At 38.0% G+C, this 20259-nt stretch overlaps 2 protein-coding genes across 8 annotated transcripts in view; one reads left to right on the plus strand and one right to left on the minus strand.

The window, feature by feature from the left end:
- PARPBP (PARP1 binding protein) overlaps positions 1-18525 on the minus strand; it is a gene marked incomplete at its 3' end in the record, with an annotated part of 73267 nt that extends 54742 nt beyond the window's left edge. The window contains exons 1-2 of the mRNA XM_080812198.1: positions 18443-18525; positions 10063-10218 (exon numbers count right to left, since the gene is read on the minus strand). Coding sequence (XP_080668324.1) covers positions 10063-10215 — 153 coding nt within the window. The 5' untranslated portion in view covers positions 10216-10218; positions 18443-18525. The remainder of the gene's footprint in view (positions 1-10062; positions 10219-18442) is intronic.
- Positions 18526-18608: 83 nt separating this feature from the next.
- The window catches only part of NUP37 (nucleoporin 37), a 44926-nt gene continuing 43275 nt past the window's right edge, over positions 18609-20259 (plus strand). For 2 of the 7 annotated variants that reach the window (XM_080812302.1, XM_080812304.1), the window contains exons 1-3: positions 18609-18671; positions 19160-19301; positions 19925-20145. In XM_080812302.1, coding sequence (XP_080668428.1) covers positions 19990-20145 — 156 coding nt within the window. In that variant the 5' untranslated portion in view covers positions 18609-18671; positions 19160-19301; positions 19925-19989. Of the gene's footprint in view, positions 19302-19924; positions 20146-20259 lie in introns of those variants that run through there. The other 5 variants (XM_080812303.1, XM_080812305.1, XR_013967325.1 and 2 more) reach the window with 3 other exon arrangements.

Consider the following 20259-nt stretch of genomic DNA (forward strand, 5'->3'; position numbering starts at 1 on the left):
TAACACAGATTTGTAATTTCACAGCATTGCATCAAAAACTGTACACTTTACTTCCCAATTCCACAAAAATTACACAATAAAATTTCCAAATGGTATTTAAATTAAACAAATCCAACTATTTAGGGTTTCAAAACTAAGTTGTCTTATCTCAAAAAATTCCTAAAACTGTTTTGATATGACATCCTTCATATGAAAAATAAATTAAAATTTTGCCTAACGTAAATGTACAATTCAGTCTTATGCCGCTGACTATAACTAGTTAAAGTAAAACCAGGCAAGCTCTTGATCTTGTGAGAAAAGGTTTTGACTAGATTAACAGTGTTTATACTGGGATTGTAAAAACATTTTAAATCCAAATAAAAATGTACTCCAGATATCAGTTTTCATGATCAGGTGCCCACCATGACAGCATATTCTATTATTCAAACCAGTAACAACTGATTCAGAGAGCTTGTGGTCAAATCATAAAATGTTTTGCTAGGAAAACATGCCAGCTGGCTAATATCTGAAGGAAGTTCAAGATGGTCAATGCTTTAATTCTCTGATGGACATAAGAAGGATTGTATTTCATAAGAATAAAATGAGAAAAAAAAGTTACGTTTTTTCAGAGCACTTGTACTTTGTATATTTTGCTGAAGTTATTTTTATAATTATTCAAAAACAAATAAACTTCATATTTTTAACTAACTGGAATTTTTATTGTTATCAAAACAGAAAAGCTAGGAGGTCTGCTTAAGAGCATTAATTGGCTATGTGACCATGAGTAAAATACTGAAAATCCTGTGAATACATTTCCTTGGTTATAAATTGAGATTAAACAGATTACATAACACCTGATGAATGGCAGGTGATCAAAAAATGTCATTCTTTCTCTTTTCTCATTCAAAGTAAAATAACTGTTCGTTAGGCGGGTATTAGATAAATGTAAAACAATTGTAAAAACTGTTTCTTCTTATTCATTATGTCAAAGTTAGGTCATTTTCAAATCTGACAGTCAACCACAGGCTGTGGCTTTCCATGAAGTTATAAAATTAATATCTTTGTTTCATCCAATGGAACATTTGTAACGTTCTTAAGGCTATTTAAGTTCATGAAAAATAGCATTTATAATGTAATTGCCAGACGGAGTCAAACTACGAAGTCAATTCTAAGGAAAGGAAAAGCTAAAACACTATTTGCAGCTTAATAATAAAAGTCATATATATTTGCCATGTAGTCCTCAAAGAATCTATAAATTAAATCTTTAGCAGTGTAAAACTCCTAGAGGTCATCTAATTTCAGTGAAAAGACTTCCCCTCAGAAACCATGCCCAAAACCTAAAACTCAAAGATTATTTTAATTACCTTTTCTTTATCCCCATTAGAAAAGCTAAGAAAACAAACATGCCAGTAGACAGACTAACAACTCTACCAGGTATTCACAAGTTTTACTGTAGTCAAATTCATTTGGGAGGATCATACCTTAGAGACTCGTGTTCTCAAACTTCAGAGAATTAAAAACCTCAATAGAGCTCAGAGTGAAAATATAGGTGAAGTATATATACAACAAACACCAACTTTTTATTACCATTTACTATTTATGAATGTACTTGCAGGCATATGTGTATGTTATTTCACACTGCTGAGTGACATGGAAGTCTGCACACAGCTGGGGATATCTGAGCTAATTCCACATGGAGATTTAGAGTCAATCAGAACTGCAGCCCAGCATCCCTATTGTACATGTGCACACACATACACAAACTGTGATAAGCTCAGTTGCAATTCACCTCTCCTCTTTTTTCCCACCCAGAGTCTGAACTTTCACAGTGAATTAAGTGAATTAGCAAGTAGAAAATTAACAAGTAGAAAGAGATCCTAAGTGTGTGCTACCAAGACAAACCCAAAAGAAAAAATATCTTGAACTGAGTATTTCAACATACCAAAATTTTTACATGAAAACTAAATTTTCTTCAGGGTATATTTCACTTACCTTTTTGATATATTTACGCTTCAAAAATTATTCATAAACAGTAGGTGATATGAACACGGTCTGTTTAATTCCAAAACAATAGCTCTCAATTACTATACAATAATGATTCTTAATAATTGCCTCAATTTCTCTCTCTTCTCATTTTCAACTGAATGATCACCAAAGCTTAACCTTTAGCTAGTCTATTCTATTGATATAATATCCTCAAAATCTATTATCTTGGGGTACCATTTCTTCAGGTTACTAAAGGAGAGTTTTGGGGGGGTTTTTTAGTTGTTTTTTTTTAATGCTCAGGCAGTAAAATTGGAAAGACTTGAATATGGACTGCAATGGAAAGCAAAAGAAAGAAACTGTACAATGACCTTTGGGTGTCTAGCTTCACTGACTGAGTGAACAGTGGTATATAAGATTGAGACTAAGATTGGCATATAAATTCTGGTAAAACAATGTAAAGGAAGTATATCCAGAGAAGGTAAGTAAAATGGAACACATCAGAAGTTATCGACAAAGAGTGTTACAAAGTACATGTAGAATTCTTTTAAAGAGTAAAAAAGAGATAAAAATAACTCAACAATAAAATAAGCAAAGGATATGAATGAGCAAACAATAAAGAGGATACCTAAATAGTCAAATAAGCATTTTAAAAGATGTGTAAATGCTCTAATAATAGAAAAATTAAAATGAAATACCCTCTTTTCTCTTTTCTTGTTCTTAGATAACATCTAATATGGAGAATTATAAGAAAATGGTATACTACAGGAGTATACTCTCCTATACTGTTGATATAATGTAAATTCTAATAACCAAGTTGAAGATAAATTTGGTAACATCAAGTCAAATTAAAGATAAATCTGTCTTGTGACCCCTTGTGTATAGGGCCTAGAGAAACTCTTGTTCATGCACAGACATCTCATTTCAATGAAGAATTGTTTATAATACCAAAAAAATTCAAACGACCCAAAGGTCTATCAATGAGTAAAGTATACCAGTCATACAAAGGATGATTGTTAAAATGAATAAATTAGATCAACTTTTCTGTCTATCAGTACCTAAAGAGGTCTTGAAAACAATGTTGGATAATAAAAACAAGATACAGAAAGAATGTATACCGTCCGTTATAATTTTAAAACAGACATATTAAAAGGCTATCTGCCTGGCTGGATATGCAGAGAAACCCCTCCTGGCATGAAATACCTAAAACTAGAAGAGAAAATAGATAACTTTTTTAAACATGACTGAATTGATCATAAGAAAAGGGAAATTACAAAAGGTCAAAAACAATGAGCAAGTGCCAATAAACAAATGGTGAGACCTGTATTTTCCGGGTAACTAGTATTCCCTGGCACTAAAGAAGCTGGTTTTTATGAACCCTGAGCACAAAGGTTAGGAAACAAAGCTAAGCATAACAAAGGTGGAAAGTCGGATTAAAACCCCCACCCCGCCGACCCTGCCAAAATCAAAGCTTCTAAAGGTCAACAGTCTCGATATGTCCACTAGAAAAAAATCTGTCCAGCAAAAAGGTGATGATGAAGATACTTGCCAGTGAAGAGATTTCTGAAGTAGCCCCGGTACTGTGATTACCTCTCTGGATAATCTTCAGTTAGGTTTTATTTTTATTCTTTTTTTTTTTTAATTTAAATTCAACTACCATATAGTGACTATTAGTTAAAGAGGTAGAGGTCAGTGATTCATCAGTCTTATGTAATACTCAGTGCTCATTACATCACATGCTGTCCTTACTGTCCATTACCAGTTATCCCATCCCTTTGTCACCCTCTCCTCCAGCAACCCTCAGGTTTGTTTCCTATGATTAAAAGTTTCTTATGGTCTGTCTCCCACTGATTTTGTCCTGTTTTATTTTTCCCTCCCTTCCACTATAATCCTCTGTTTCATTTCTTAAACCGCACATGAGTAAGATCATATAATTGTCTTTCTCTGATTGACTTATTTCCCTTAGCATAATACCCTCTACTTCCATCCACGTCATTGAAAATGGCAAGATTTCATTTTTTGATGGCTGCATAATATTCCATTGTACCTAGCTATACCACCTCTTCTTTACCCATTCATTGCAGATGGACATCTGGGCTTTTTCCATAGTTTGGCTATTGTGGACATTGCTGCTATAAACATTCGGGAGCACATGCCTCTTCGGATCACTACATTTAAATCCTTCAGGAAATACCCAGTAGTGCAATTGCTGGGTCTCAGGGTAGCTCTATTTTTTTTTTTTTTTAAGATTTTATTTATTTGACAAAGAAAGAGAGAGATCAAAGGTAGGCAGAGAAGCAGGCAGAGGGGGAGGGTGAAACAAGCCCTCTGCTAAGCAGAGAGCCTAATGCGGGGCTCGATCCCAGGACCCTGGGATCATGACCTGAGCTGAAAGCAGAGGCTTAACCCACTGAGCCACCCAGGCACCCTGGGTAGCTCTATTTTTAACTTCTTGAGGAACCTTCATACTGTTTTCTAGAGTGGCTGCACCAGCTTGCATTCCTACCAACAGTGTAGGAGGGTTCCCCTTTCTCTGCATCCTTGCCAACATCTGTCATTTGCTTGTTAATTTTAGCCATTCTGACTAGTATGAGGTGGTATCTCACTGAGGTTTTGATTTGTATTTCCCTGATGCCAAGTGATGTGGAGCACTTTTTCATGTGTCTGTTGGCCATTTGGATGTCTTCTTTGCCAAAACGTCTGTTCATGTCTTCTGCCCGTTTCTTTTTTTTTTTTCTTTGTATTTCCTTCCAGTATTTTATTTTATTTTATTTTATTTTTTAAAGATTTTATTTATTTACTTGACAGACAGAGATCATAAGGAGGCAGAGAGGCAGGCAGAGAGAGAGGGAAGCAGGCTCCCTGCCGAGCAGAGAGCCCGATGCGGGGCTCAATCCCAGGACCCTGGGATCATGACCTGAGCCGAAGGCAGAGGCTTAACCCACTGAGCCACCCAGGCGACCCTCCTTCCAGTATTTTAATGTGAGGCTAGTGTTAAAAGCATAATGATAATAAACCAACACAAACAACAAAAAGAGAATGTGGTGCATAAACAATGGATTTTGGAACACTGAAAAAATAAAAAATAAAAAGACCAAAAATGTGTGCAGGCATTATTCAAGAGTGAGTTAAAATTCTTTTTATTTTATTTTATTTTATTTTTTTCAGTGTTCCAAGATTCATTGTTTATGCACCATACCCAGTGCTCCATGCAATGCGTGCCCTCCTTAATACCCAGCACCAGGCTCTCCCCACCCCCTACCCTCCCTCCCCTCCAAAACCCTCAGTTTGTTTCTCAGAGTCCACAGTCTCTCGTGGTTCATCTCCCCCTCCGATTTCCCCAAACTCACTTCTCCTCTCCTTCACCCAATGTCCTCCATGTTATTCCTCATGCTCCGCAAGTAAGTGAAACCACATGATAATTGACTCTCTCTGCTTGACTTATTTCACTCAGCATATTCTGCCCATTTCTTGGTTGGATTATTTGTTCTTTGGGTGTTGAGTTTGGTAAGTTCTTTATAGATTTTGGATACTAGTCCTTTATCGGATAAGACATTTGCCAATATCTTCTCCCATTCTGTTGGTTGTGTTTTGGTTTTGTTGACTATTTCCTTTGCTGTGCAGAAGCTTTTCACCTTGATGAAGTCCCAATAGTTCATCTGTGCCCTTGCTTCCCTTGCCTTTGGCGATGTGTCTATGAAGAAATTACCGTGACTGAGGTCACAGAGGTTGCTGCCTGTGTTCTCCTCAATGATTTTGATGGATTCCTGTCTCACATTGAGGTCTTTCATCCATTTGAGTCTATTTTTGTGTGTGGTATAGGAAAATGGTCCACTTTCATTCTTCTACATTTGGCTGTCCAATTTTCCCATTACCATTTGTTGAAGAGACTCCTTTTTCCACTGGACATTCTTTCCTGCTTTGTTTAAGATTAGTTGACCACAGAGTTGAGGATCCATTTCTGGGTTCTCCCTTCTGTTCCATTGATCTATGTTTCTGTTTTTGTGCCACTGTCTTCAAGCTATGACTATAGCTTTGTAATAGAGCTTGAAGTCCAGAATTGTGATGCCACCAGCTTTGCTTTTCTTTTTCAACATTCCTCTGGCTATTTGGGGTCTTTCCTGGTTCCATACAAATTTTAGGATTATTTGTGTCAGCTCTGTGAAAAATGTCGATGGTATTTTGTTAGGGATTGTACTGGATGTATAGATTGCTCTACGTAGCATAGACATTTTCACAATATTTGTCCTTCCAACCCATGAGCATAGAACATTTTTCCATTTTTTTGTGTCTTCCTCAATTTCTTACGGGAGTATTCTATAGTTTTCTGAGTACAGATCCTTTTCCTCTTTGGTTAGGTTTATTCCCAAGTATCTTATGGCTTTTGGTGTAATTGTAAACGGGATCAACTCCTTAATTTCTCTTTCTTCTGTTCACTGTTAGTGTATATTCATTTAGACTGTTGCCTAATAATTAATTTCTGTTGAGAAAGGGGAAAACAGTCAACCACTTTGGAAGAAAACTGGGATTTATTCCCTGGAGAGGGTAAAACAGAGTCTCTGGACCGAAGAGTGCAGGTGAAAACAAGAGTACCCAAATGAAAACAACAGGAATCATACGACCATTTATATTCTAAGTACTGATACTTCTTTCAAGCACCCAACACATTGGCAGCTCAAATTTACACCATTTGTGTAAAGACTCTTTTCTGAAGAAACTGTTCTAAAAGGAATATCTTAAAGATGGGCATCAGATATTTCCCATCCAAATAGCCCAGTCAAATCAGACTAACAACCCGTAACCCTCCAAACAGAGTTTCCAGTAAGCATTTTAGTGATCCACTTAAATATAAGTGCATGGTCAAGGATCATCATGAAAAAAGTCTCTGTTGGAAGAATAATAAGACTAATAAAACAAGAAACTTGGGTAAAGATTATGCAAGAAGAAAATCTCAAAAAATATCATTAATTGTGTCAACAGAGAAATATACACTTGAGGCAAGAAGACTACGGTATTTCAAAAAGAGAGAACAAGAAGAGCTCTTGGAAATAAAGAGTATAGATGATAACAGGGGTGCATGACTGGCCCAGTCAACAGAGCATGTGATTCTTAATCTCTGGGTTGTAAGTACACATTGGGTGTAGAGATTACCTATAAATAAAATCTTAAAGAAAAGATGATAACAGAAAATCCAATAATTATTAAACTAAGAAGCATTAAATCTTGAATATCTTATTGAATATTGTTTGGAAGAAATGGAAAAAGTAAATGGATAAACTGATACATCCATAGAGAGGAATATTACTCACTGCTGAACAGACAGACATGGAGGAACCATAAATGCATCTGGAAGAAAGTGAAAGAAGCCAACCTGAAAAGGCTATATACTTTACAATTCCAACTACATGACATTCTGAAAAAAGGCAAAACTATGTTGACAATTAAAAAATCAGTGGTTGGCAGGGGTTAGTGAGAGGGAAGAATAAATAGGTGGAGCGGAGAGGATTTTGAGGGCAGTGAAACAATTCTGTAAATACTATAAAGGTGCATACATATCTTATATATTTGTCAGAACCCACAGAATGTACAATACCAAGAGTGTCTAAGGATAAAGACTCAGGATGTCCACTGCTTACAATCAAATTGTTCATACAAAGTAATATGAATAATATGTATGCATGTGTACGATACATACCTGGGTATATTTATGGATTTATATTATGTAGACATAAAAATATTAAAAAAATAATGCAAAGGTGGCAAAATATTAATTGGTGAATTAAGTGAAGGGCATGAAGGAATTCAGTGTACTATTCTTGTGACTTTTCTAGAAGTTTAACTTTTCTTTAAATACAAAGTCCAAAAAGTGTGATTAAAATTTTTTTTCCTTCAACGCACCTATATAAAATTGATTCTTAATAATGACTATGATTAAAAACAAGAAACAGATAAGTGGGACATGTAACCACCACCACCACCCTTCAGCTACACTGGTTCTTTGGCATTTTCTCAAATCTCTTGGCAGTTTCCTGCCCAGAGCCACTGCATATGCTGTTCTTTCACCCTTATCATCTTGCCTCCAACCCTTTGCCTACTTAACTCCTCTCCTCCCTTTACAGTTCAGCTTGATTTCTCCAACCAAGTCAACTCCTTGGTCTCAAGGAGTTGAGACCTCAAATATCTACCTCCCTCACCAAGCAATAAGCCAAGCAGGAGCCATGTCTGGTTTTGCTTACCATTTTAACCCCAACACTTATCACAATACCTGGAACAAAGGAGAGAAATGCCTGATAGAAAAGAAAAGAAAAGAAAGGATAAGAGAAGAAAAAAGGAAAAGAAAAAGAAAAAGAAAAGAAGAGAAAAAATGTCTCCGGAAGGGAGAGGAAAAAAGGAAGAAATTAACATTTAACATATATATAAACAGCTATATGGGCCTCTTTTTTTTTTTTTTAAAGATTTTTATTTATTTATTTGACAGACAGAGATCACAAGTAGGCAGAGAGAGAGAGAGGAGGAAGCAGGCTCCCTGCCAAGCAAAGAGCCCGATGCGGGGCTTTATCCCATGACCCTGAGATCATGACCTGAGCCGAAGGCAGAGGCTTTAACCCACTGAGCCACCCAGGCGCCCCTATATGGGCCTCTTTGTTGTTCCTTGAACATGCCAGGCATATTCCCACCTCAGGGCCCTTGCATCAGCTGTACTCTTTGCTCATAATCCCTTCCCACAAAAACTCCTATGACTAGTTCCTTCTTTGCCTCTTTCAAATCTTTGCTCAAATGGCAACTTGTAGATGAGGCCTTCTTTGACCATCCTATTTCAAGTTACAAGTACTCTTCCACCCCAAGTTCTATACAATACTTCACTATATCTCTTAATTTTTCTCTGTAGTATTTATGACCTAAAATACTAAATATCTTATTTATTAGAGTATTATCTGTCTCTCCTCACCAGATTAGTGCCATAAAAGCAGAGATTTCCCTCAGAATGTTTAGAATAATGTCTAGCACATAGTAAAAATTCAAATATTTGTTAAAAGAATGACTATATAAAATAGAATTTTATCAAGATCTATGTTCAAAATTTATTTTAATATATACTGTTTTAAACATGCAAAATTGCTAACTTCCATATGTAGTAAAGACTATCTCTTATTTTAAGATTATATAATTCCAAATTTTTAGGCATTAAAATTCTCTTTCTTTTTCAAAATTATGGTTCTAGTAACTATTTTTTTCTCAATGGCCTCATTTGCCAACATGAGAAATGTTTAAATCTGTCAATGTCTAATATTTTTTTGAAAATTTTATTGGTATATGAAATCTAAAAATCTGGGAACTACTGACATATAGGATTAAAATAATTCATCAGAATGTCATTTCACTATCTAGCCCAATAGACCTACTGAAACTATTCCACACTTCAGATATCCTCTCTGGTCAAGAGAATCTCATTATCTTCAAACCGTCAAGACTTTGGTCCCCTGAATGCTTCTTAACTGGTTTTTCCCTTCCTTCATCCCTTCCTTAAAACCTTCCCATCCAAAGACTTCTCCTCCTTTAAGTATACTACCCGAAATCCAATATGTTTAAGTCATTTTCTTACCACTCCAGCCTATATTCATCCTTCTTTCAGCTGAATACCTTAAGCCCTTTATGTACAGCTCATTCCAAAAACAAGTTTTGTACAAGCCAACTACGTAAGGATCAGATTAAGAAAAGATTTTAAAGAGACAATTTCCAGAGCCTCAGTGCAGATTAGGAGAATCAGAATTTCCAAGACTGAAGCACAGAAGCTAAATAAATAAATAAAAATATTTTTAACCATAATAACAGTTGCATGTTTATCTTAAGACTTCACATTAAACATGGAATGTACACGTCCTACATTATACTATCCATATGAATAGCCTTAATTTTGAAGCAAGTTATTTCAAATCCAACTGTAATATTTTGACACAGACATGCAGATGAATTTTTGAAAATAGTGTATTGATGTTATCATAGGAGGGCATATACTGCAAAGAAATTAATATAATTAAAATAAGCAGCTACCAACATTCACTTAAAAAAAAAAAGTAAACCTAAATATAGTCTACTAACCTGTTTGTTGTTCTCTGCTATGGAAAGCTGCAATGCCAGGAGCATGGAGTCTGCACCACATACAGTAGTTCTCTCAGAGGTACAAAGAGTGTGCCAATTCCTCCTGAACTCTTTAATCATATCCAAGATAGACTTCTGATTAAGCTCAGCCATCCTCTGAAAGCAGGACAGAATGCAAAATGTTAAAAAGCTTTATTTTAATTGGAAACTAATATTTAACATGTGTAAGAAAGCAGAGTTAGAGAAAAATAAGTAGTGAACTAGAGGTCCTTTCATATTTACTAAGATTGCCTTTAATTAAATTTAGGAAAACAGAACAATATAATTTCTGCCCAATCATACTTTCCTCTCCTTTAGTTTTCTTAAGCCAAATCTTTTGAAATAACAAAATCCAACCTCCAATCTGAAAATTCATACAAAACAGATATGCAAATTCTGTAAACTTATAATTATAGACACAGACATAGCTAATTAAAGCTGTATTTTCAAAACATTTGTTTTTAGATGGTAATATGTGTGGTAGAATGCCAAAAAAAAAAAATCAGTTTCCTCCCATCCCTATATTGTCCTAAGAGAAATAGTCTATTTTCCACCCTTTAAATATGGATCAGTCTAGTAACTTGATTTTACCAACTGAATATGGAAGAATGACATCATGGGGGGTCCAAGCCCAGAGCTCAAAAGGCCCATGCAGAAGAGTAATGCAGCAGGTCTAATGTCCATTTTTGAAAGGACTGCTTACAGGGCTAGCTCTTGGCTGCACCTGGGAATTTAGAATTCAGTAGGGTTTCCAGTATGAGTAGCTCACTGTGCCTAAACTATAGAAAAATACAGTTTATGCTAAATACATGTTTTTCTTCTGAGTCTGGATTTTAGAACATAGACTGAAGATATCTACCTTCAGTACCCTGGACATTGAGTCTCTAAAGATCTTCCCTGACAGACAACATATTATATGAGCTGTCACAATTTGTTGTTGGAGGATTTAAGCATGTCTTGTGTGACTTCACTAAAAGAGGACTTTAGGAAGCTTATGCCTGATCACCCCAGGACTTCACCCCATGCACCTTCTCCCCATATAGCTTCTCTCTTTCCTGATTTTGTTCAGCATCTTTTTGCTGTAATAAATTATAGCTGTTGGCACAACTATATGCTGAGTCCTCTAACTCTTCTTAACATCCAACCTGGAGGTGGTTTTGGTGGCGGGCCTCCTGATATATGGCTTTGCAGCTTTAGTTCTTAGTCTCTTGTTACTCTAGACTACCATATGAAAAAGTCCAACTTCACTTACTGGAAAGGCCATATAAAAGAGAACCAAGTCACTCCACTGACAACCAACACCAACTTAAAGAGGCACCTGGGATGCTCAGTCATTGGGTGTCTGCCTAAGGCTTGGGTCGTGGTCCTAGGGTCCTGGGATTGAGCTCCATGTCGGGCTCCTTGCTCAGTGGGAAGCCTGCTTCTCCTTCTACCACCCCCCTGCTTGTGTTCCCTCTCTCACTTTGTCTCTCTCTGTCAGATAAATAAATAAAATCTTTAAAAAATTGCACTAAAAGCCAGAAAATACCTAGGAATAAACCTAACCAAAGAGGAAAAGGATCTGTACTCAGAAAACTATAGAACACTCCCATAAGAAATTGAGGAAGACACAAAAAAATGGAAAAATGTTCTATGCTCATGGGTTGGAAGGACAAATATTGTGAAAATGTCTATGCTACGTAGAGCAATCTATACATCCAGTACAATCCCTAACAAAATACCATCGACATTTTTCACAGAGCTGACACAAATAATCCTAAAATTTGTATGGAACCAGGAAAGACCCCAAATAGCCAGAGGAATGTTGAAAAAGAAAAGCAAAGCTGGTGGCATCACAATTCTGGACTTCAAGCTCTATTACAAAGCTATAGTCATAGCTTGAAGACAGTGGCACAAAAACAGAAACATAGATCAATGGAACAGAAGGGAGAACCCAGAAATGGATCCTCAACTCTGTGGTCAACTAATCTTAAACAAAGCAGGAAAGAATGTCCAGTGGAAAAAGGAGTCTCTTCAACAAATGGTAATGGGAAAATTGGACAGCCAAATGTAGAAGAATGAAAGTGGACCATTTTCCTATACCACTCACAAAAATAGACTCAAATGGATGAAAGACCTCAATGTGAGACAGGAATCCATCAAAATCATTGAGGAGAACACAGGCAGCAACCTCTGTGACCTCAGTCACGGTAATTTCTTCATAGACACATCGCCAAAGGCAAAGGAAGCAAGGCCAAAAATGAACTATTGGGAGATGCGGAGGAGAAGTAAGTTGGGAGAAATCAGAGGCGGAGACAAACCATGAGAGACTGTGGACTCTAAGAAACAAAGTGAGGATTTTGGCAGGGAGCGGGTGAAGGGTTCAGTGAGCCTGGTGGTGGGTATTATGGAGGGCACATATTGCATGGAGCACTGGGTGTGGTGCATAAACAATGAATTTTGGAACACTGAAAAGAAATTTAAAAAAATAATAAAAAAATTTTTAAAAATGAACTATTGGGACTTCATCAAGGTGAAAAGCTTCTGCACAGCAAAGGAAATAGTCAACAAAACCAAAACACAACCAACAGAATGGGAGAAGATATTGGCAAATGTCTTATCCGATAAAGGACTAGTATCCAAAATCTATAAAGAACTTACCAAACTCAACACCCAAAGAACAAATAATCCAACCAAGAAATGGGCAGAATATGCTGAGTGAAATAAGTCAAGCAGAGAGAGTCAATTATCATGTGGTTTCACTTACTTGCGGAGCATGAGGAATAACATGGAGGACATTGGGTGAAGGAGAGGAGAAGTGAGTTTGGGGAAATCGGAGGGGGAGATGAACCACGAGAGACTGTGGACTCTGAGAAACAAACTGAGGGTTTTGGAGGGGAGGAAGGGTGGGGGGTGGGGAGAGCCTGGTGCTGGGTATTAAGGAGGGCACGCATTGCATGGAGCACTGGGTATGGTGCATAAACAATGAATCTTGGAACACTGAAAAAAATAAAATAAAATAAAATAAAATAAAATAAAATAAAAAGAATTTTAACTCACTCTTGAATAATGCCTGCACACATTTTTGGTCTTTTTATTTTTTATTTTTTCAGTGTTCCAAAATCCATTGTTTATGCACCACATTCTCTTTTTGTTGTTTGTGTTGGTTTATTATCATTATGCTTTTAACACTAGCCTCACATTAAAATACTGGAAGGAGGGTCGCCTGGGTGGCTCAGTGGGTTAAGCCTCTGCCTTCGGCTCAGGTCATGATCCCAGGGTCCTGGGATTGAGCCCCGCATCGGGCTCTCTGCTCGGCAGGGAGCCTGCTTCCCTCTCTCTCTGCCTGCCTCTCTGCCTCCTTATGATCTCTGTCTGTCAAGTAAATAAATAAAATCTTTAAAAAATAAAATAAAATACTGGAAGGAAATACAAAAAAAAAAAAAAGAAAGAAAGAAATGGGCAGAAGACATGAACAGACGTTTTGGCAAAGAAGACATCCAAATGGCCAACAGACACATGAAAAAGTGCTCCACATCACTTGGCATCAGGGAAATACAAATCAAAACCTCAGTGAGATACCACCTCATACTAGTCAGAATGGCTAAAATTAACAAGCAAATGACAGATGTTGGCAAGGATGCAGAGAAAGGGGAACCCTCCTACACTGTTGGTGGGAATGCAAGCTGGTGCAGCTACTCTGGAAAACAGTATGAAGGTTCCTCAAGAAGTTAAAAGTAGAGCTACCCTAAGACCCAGCAATTGCACTACTGGGTATTTCCCTAAAAGAGTCAAATGTAGTGATCCGAAGGGGCACGTGCACCTGAACGTTTATAGCAGCAATGTCCACAATAGCCAAACTATGGAAAAAGCCCAGATGTCCATCTGCAATGAATGGGTAAAGAAGAGGTGGTATAGCTAGGTACAATGGAATATTATGCAGCCATCAAAAAATGAAATCTTGACATCTCCAATGACATGGATTAACTAAAGGGTATTATGCTAAGGAAATAAGTCAATCAGAGAAAGACAATTATCATATGATCTCACTGATATGTGGAATTTGAGAAACAAGGCAGAGGATCATGAAGGAAGAGAGGAAAAAGTGAAACAGGATGAAACCAGAGAGGGAGACAAACCATAAGAGACTCTTAATCTCAGGAAACAAACATAAGTTGCTGGAGTGGAGAGAGGTAGGAGGGAAGGGGTAGCTGGATGATGGACATTGGGGAGGGTATGTGCTATGGTGAGCACTGAATTGCATAAGACTGCTGAATCACAGAGCTGTACCCCTTTACAAACAATATATTGTATGTTAATTTAAAAATTATTTTAAAAATTTAAAAATTAAAAATTATTTTTAAAAGATCAAATAAAATAATAACTCCACTAAGTTTTCGGGTGGTTTGTTACACAGCAATAGATAACCAGTACAAAATCTAATATTTAGGAGTTTCTTTGGTGCCAGAAATTTTTCTAAAGTTTAATATTTAGAACATTAAAACGTCCTCAACATCACTTTGGCATCAAAACCTAAATGAGATACCACCTCACACCAGTCAGAATGGCTAAAATTCACAAGTCAGGAAATAACAGGTGTTGGTGAGGACACAGAGAAAGGGGAAGCCTCCTTCATTGTTGGTGGGAATGCAAGCTGGTGCAGGCACTCTGGAAAACAGCATGGAGGTTCCTCACAAAGCTGAAAACAGAGCTACCCTAAGACTCAGCAATTACACCACTGGGTATTTACCCTAAGGATACAAATGCAGTGATCTGAAGGGGCATAAGCACCCGAATGTTTATAGCCACAATGTCCACAATAGCCAAACTATGGAAAGCCCTAACTGTCCATCAACAGATGAATGGATAAAGAATATTTGGTATATCTAGATACAATGGAATATTATACAGCCATCAAAAAACTGAAATCTTGCCATTTGTAGTGATGCAGATGGAACTAGAGGGTATTATGCTAAGCGAAATAAGTCAATCAAAAAAATACAGTTATCATATGATCCCACTGATAGGAGGAATTTGAGAAACAAGACAGAGAGGATCATAGGGGAAGGGAAGGGAAAAAATGAAACAAGATAAAACCAGAGAGGGAGACAAACCATAAGAGACTCATCATTGCAGGAATCAAACTGAGAGTTGCTGGAAGGGAGGGGGTGAGAGGGATGGGGTGGCTGGGTGATGGACTTGGGGAGGGTATGTGCTATGGTGAGTGCTGTGAATTGTGTAAGACTGATGAATCACAGACCTATACCCCTGAAACAAGTAATAATTTATTTGGTAATTTTATAAATAAATAAATAAACAAGTAAATAAAAGCTTAATATTTAATCCTCATTCAATCTCTGAACAGAGTCTTATGAGGAAGGTCCATTATTATCCTCATTTTACATCTGAAGAATGTGACACCCCATGTCACCCAGCTAGCAAATGGCAAAACAGACTTAAGCCCAAGATGCTTAACTCCATAAGCTGTGCTCTTAAATCACCATACTACATAATTTCTCCTGACAGATGAAAGTCTTTCAAAATAATTAGATGTAGTTCTAATGTTTTACATACTCAAGTCTATATAAGGAAGCAATTCTTTTCTCTGAGTTTACAGATACGGTTGCTAAAAGGTTTTTTTTCCCCCTACTTTCTTTTAAGCATGCTAGTCTCCAAGATATTCATATACCATTGTCTTATTTGGGGTATATTTTACTGTACACATTCCATTTATTAACTCTTTCTGTTATCTTTTTTCTTTTTCATGTGGTATAAATAGAATCCCAAATATTTATTCTGTATTTCAGGTTTATACAATCAGGAAAATGGGCATATAACATTTAACAAAGCAGTAATTCATAGTTGCATCAGCAAGTAAAAAACTGTAAATATCTACATATATACAAATACTAGTAAATAGCTAAAGCTTATATTTCTCATCAAATTTCACCATCCTTTCTTAAAAGCAAAAAAAGTGAAGAAGTAATGCTTCAGTGATATGATCAGTTTGCCTGAAATAAATCTTTAGTACTAAATTATACAGTGTACTATTTTTAAGTATTAAGAGTTCTGGAGCACATGAGTGGCTCAGTCAGTTAAATGACCCACTCCTGACTTCAGCTCAGGTCATGATCTCAGGGTCCTGAGATCCAGCCCCATCCAGCACTCCAAAGCACATAATATGGCTTGATATTCTCTCTCTCCTTTCTCCTCTGCCCCTCTTCCATGCTTGCATGTGCACCCACTCTCTCTTTTTCTCTCTAAATAAATAAATAAATAAAACTTAAAAAAATTAAAATATGAGTTCAGATTGCTAAAATGAAAACTAGTCAAGAATTACACTGTTCTGAATCCTAAGCTGTGAGATCTATACCAAGTTATGTCACTTCCCCTGCCTCAGCTTCCTTGTACTGAAAATGAAAATAACAATTGTTCTTATCTCACAGGATTTTGTGAAAAATAAATGACATAAATATAAGCTTTTAGCACAGTGTCTGACACATATAAAAGACAAAAGTCTCAGGGTGCCTGGGTGGCTAAGGTTATAATCTCAGGGTTCTGGGATCAAGCCTTGCATCACTGGACTTCCTGCTTAGCAGGAAGTCTGCTTGTCTGTCTCTCTCTCCCTCTGCCCCTCCCCACTTCTCATTCTCTCTCTCTCACACATACAAATTCGTGGAGCATAACAAATAATATGGAGGACAAGGGTAGATGGAGAGGAGAAGGGAGTTGAGGGAAATTGGAAGGGGAGGTGAACCATGAGAGACTATGGACTCTGAAAAACAACCTGAGGGTTTTGAAGGGGCGGGGAGGTTGGGGGAACCAGGTGGTGGGTATTAGGGAGGGCACGGATTGCATGGAGCACTGGGTGTGGTGAAAAAACAATGAATACTGTTACGCTGAAAAGAAATAAAAAATTTTAAAAAAATAAATAAATAAATGAAAGCTTTAAAAAAAAAAAAAAGGCCAACAGTCTCTTCCAAGGGTTAGCACAATTGTTGGAAAGGGCCAAATAGTAAATATTTAAGGAATGCAAGGCATACAGTCTCTGTCACAACTATTCAACTTGACCTTGCTGTGTGAAAATAGCCACAGACAATACATAAACATAGGAGCATAGCTGTGCTTCAACAAAACTTTAGAAACTGAAATTAACTTTCATATAATTTTCACATGTCACAAAATATTATTCTTTTGTTTTTGTTTCAACTATTCAAAATGTAAAATCTATTCTTAGCTCAGGAACTAGCTGCACAAAAGCAAGTAGTGCCCTAGTTTGCCAACTCTGGTCTAGTCTCAGCTCTTTCAGCAGCTAGCTGGCTATATAAGCCTAGGCAATAAGCATCATAACTGGCTGCCTAGGTGAAAGTATAATCACACAGAAAACAGGAATAATACCTTCCAGCCAGTTATGAGAAATCAATGAGATAAGGAATATGCAAGCACTCTGAATGTCAGGCTACACTACACAAAAACAGTAGAAGGTGGCAGGGATAATGAATGCTTGTTTAAAAAACAAACAAACTGGGCGCCTGGGTGGCTCAGCGGGTTAAGCCGCTGCCTTCGGCTCAGGTCATGATCTCAGGGTCCTGGGATCGAGTCCCGCATCGGGCTCTCTGCTCAGCAGGGAGCCTGCTTCCTTCTCTCTCTCTCTCTCTCTGCCTGCCTCTCTGTCTACTGTGATCTCTGTCAAATAAATAAATAAAATCTTTAAAACAAACAAACAAACTGGATTCCAAATTGCACTGGAGCAAAAACTGTGAGGCAGGAAATTATCACTGGGGAGACAGTGTGAGATGGTAAAAGAATTTCTGAGTCAGACATTCAGGGCCCACATCCTGGTTCCCCAATTTATAAGATATATCTCCTTTAAAGTCTCTGATGAACATAAATTTCCTCAAATATAAAACAGTTAAGATATCTTACCTCATAAAACTATGAGACACAAGTAAAAATCCATCTAGTGCCATTCACTTAATTAAAAAGGGGGTGGGGCAGTCTTTGGTGCTATCACCGTCGGAGTGCAGATCCTAAATTTTCTTTGGGAGAATAGAACAGGGAGAGGGCGAAGTAATGGAACTGGAGTCCGCGCACGTCTTGGAACTAGAACCCCGGTCTCCTGCCAACCTAATCAACCTAAGTAGGCCTCTTCGAGCCCCCCGGCATCCTGTCTGCAGATGATCCCACAGTACCTTCTAGCTCTATTTATCACTAGTTATTGTGAATTCTTCAACATCCCCAAACCCAACCGGGTTCCAGAGCAAAGCCACTATTAACAGTCACTTAGGGGTCACTGAAAAATCTCTCGGCCTGAATCACAAATTAAAGTGTGACAGGCGGGCAAGGAAGACATGAGACTCACCTGACTCGGGATAGACCTGGTAGGTTCAGACTGGACTGAAAAAATTGTTCTGCCGGGCTGTAGTCTCAAGGCTGTTAAGAGACTCTGTCGCGAGTTCTATTTTAAATCTCGCGGGAAGGCTCGGGAACCAATCGCCGCTTCCGCCCTCTGACCCGGAAGCAGAATCGGCGCGCGCCGCGGCAGGCTGGGGAGGAGACCAGCTTCCCTCCGGCCAGTTTCCGACTGCCTGGTGCGTATCGCTTCTGAACCTGAGGGTTCGTGCGGGTTTGCAACTGGCCGCCGAGCGCTCCCATCCTATTCTTGCGAGTTCCTTCTCTCCCGGGTCGTGTCCCACCTCTCTTCCCTCTGACCTCGGGCTTCGGGAGGTGGTAGCGGGGCTCACAGGACTTGCCTGTCTGGGAGAGACGTGGGAGCTTTTTGCGGGTACTTCAGTTGTTTCCTCCCTGTTCCGCTCTTCAGTTTTAGAGGGCAAGTCCAGCTCGCCGTACAGTGAAACCCTGAAAATGTAGTGAGACTGGGCACAGTTTAACAAGCGATAAGGGGACCGAGTTTCCTGACCTCGAATCTTTTCCACTTCCCACATCGCTGTGCCTGTATGGGCATCCACCTGCTGGTCACCCTTAACAAATGTCCAGTCCTGGATTCCCACTCGTACGGTTACTAGTTTATAGGCTCCCTGGGGTGGGATTCCTCTGATTCTCCGTAAATACTTACCAGGTCTTGATGAGTTCGTTACTGAGCCCAGCTATTCTCAGGACAACTACATCCAGTTAAGGGAGGAGGGGGAAAAAAGACCTCTTTAGATCCCTAAGTCTCATCTGGGAATGCTACTTCCAGACTGTACACAAGGCCATAACAGGTTGGTGGAAGTTTTGTGCCTGATTTTACGAATATCATTTTTATATCACACATTTTGGCACTCTTTCTCCAGGTCTTACTGTGCTTTTCACACAGAATCGTAACTGTTAGCGGATATTGTGATCTTCACGGCGGAGGCCTGTTTTTCTTCTCTAGCACTGGTGTCCAACACCTAGTAAAGTATTTCAAATGCTGTCTCCTCTATGAGCTTGGCAGCTAGCTAACCTATTAAAGCCTCGATTTCTTCTTCTGTAAAATGAGAACCATTTGCCTCCTCTTAGGTTTGCAAGTATTAGGTGTCATAATGTCAGTAAAATCCTTAACATGGCACCTGCAAGCAGTGCTCTGTAAAGTTAACTATCATTAGTTTTTATGAATCTATTCACTACTAAACTGATTACATTTTCAAGTACTCACTATCTTTTTGTTAATCTAAACAGGATATGATGATTTATTCTGCAGGTGTTATTCATAAAGTATTTAAAGAAGTACCTGGTTTGGTTTGGTTTTTTTTATAGCTGTCTGTGGCATCTGAAATACCATGTCCTTATTTTGATTCATTTGTTGAAAGTGACTGACACTTTGATGGTTTCTATCTAACTATATCTGTGCTGTAATCCACAGTTTCGTGACCTCATCCAGTAGAAGGCTATTTTATTTTTACAACTGCTCAAGTATTGACATACAAGATGAAGCAAGATGCCACAAGAAATGCTGCCTACACTGTGGATTGTGAAGATTATGTGCATGTGGTAGAATTTAATCCCTTTGACAGTGGGGATCCAGGAAACCTAATTGCATATGGTGGCGGTAATTATGTGGTGGTTGGCATGTGTACATTTCAGGTTAGTGTACAAAATTCAGTGAATGACAGTGAAGCTATTTCACTGGTTAAAAAAACAAACTTTGGCAAACTGGGTAAACTTGGAAAGCATATTGAGCTTGAATGTAAGAGAAAA

The sequence above is a fragment of the Martes martes genome (genome assembly GCF_963455335.1).
Source record: "Martes martes genome assembly, chromosome: 8".
In the NCBI taxonomy this organism is placed as follows: domain Eukaryota; kingdom Metazoa; phylum Chordata; class Mammalia; order Carnivora; family Mustelidae; genus Martes; species Martes martes.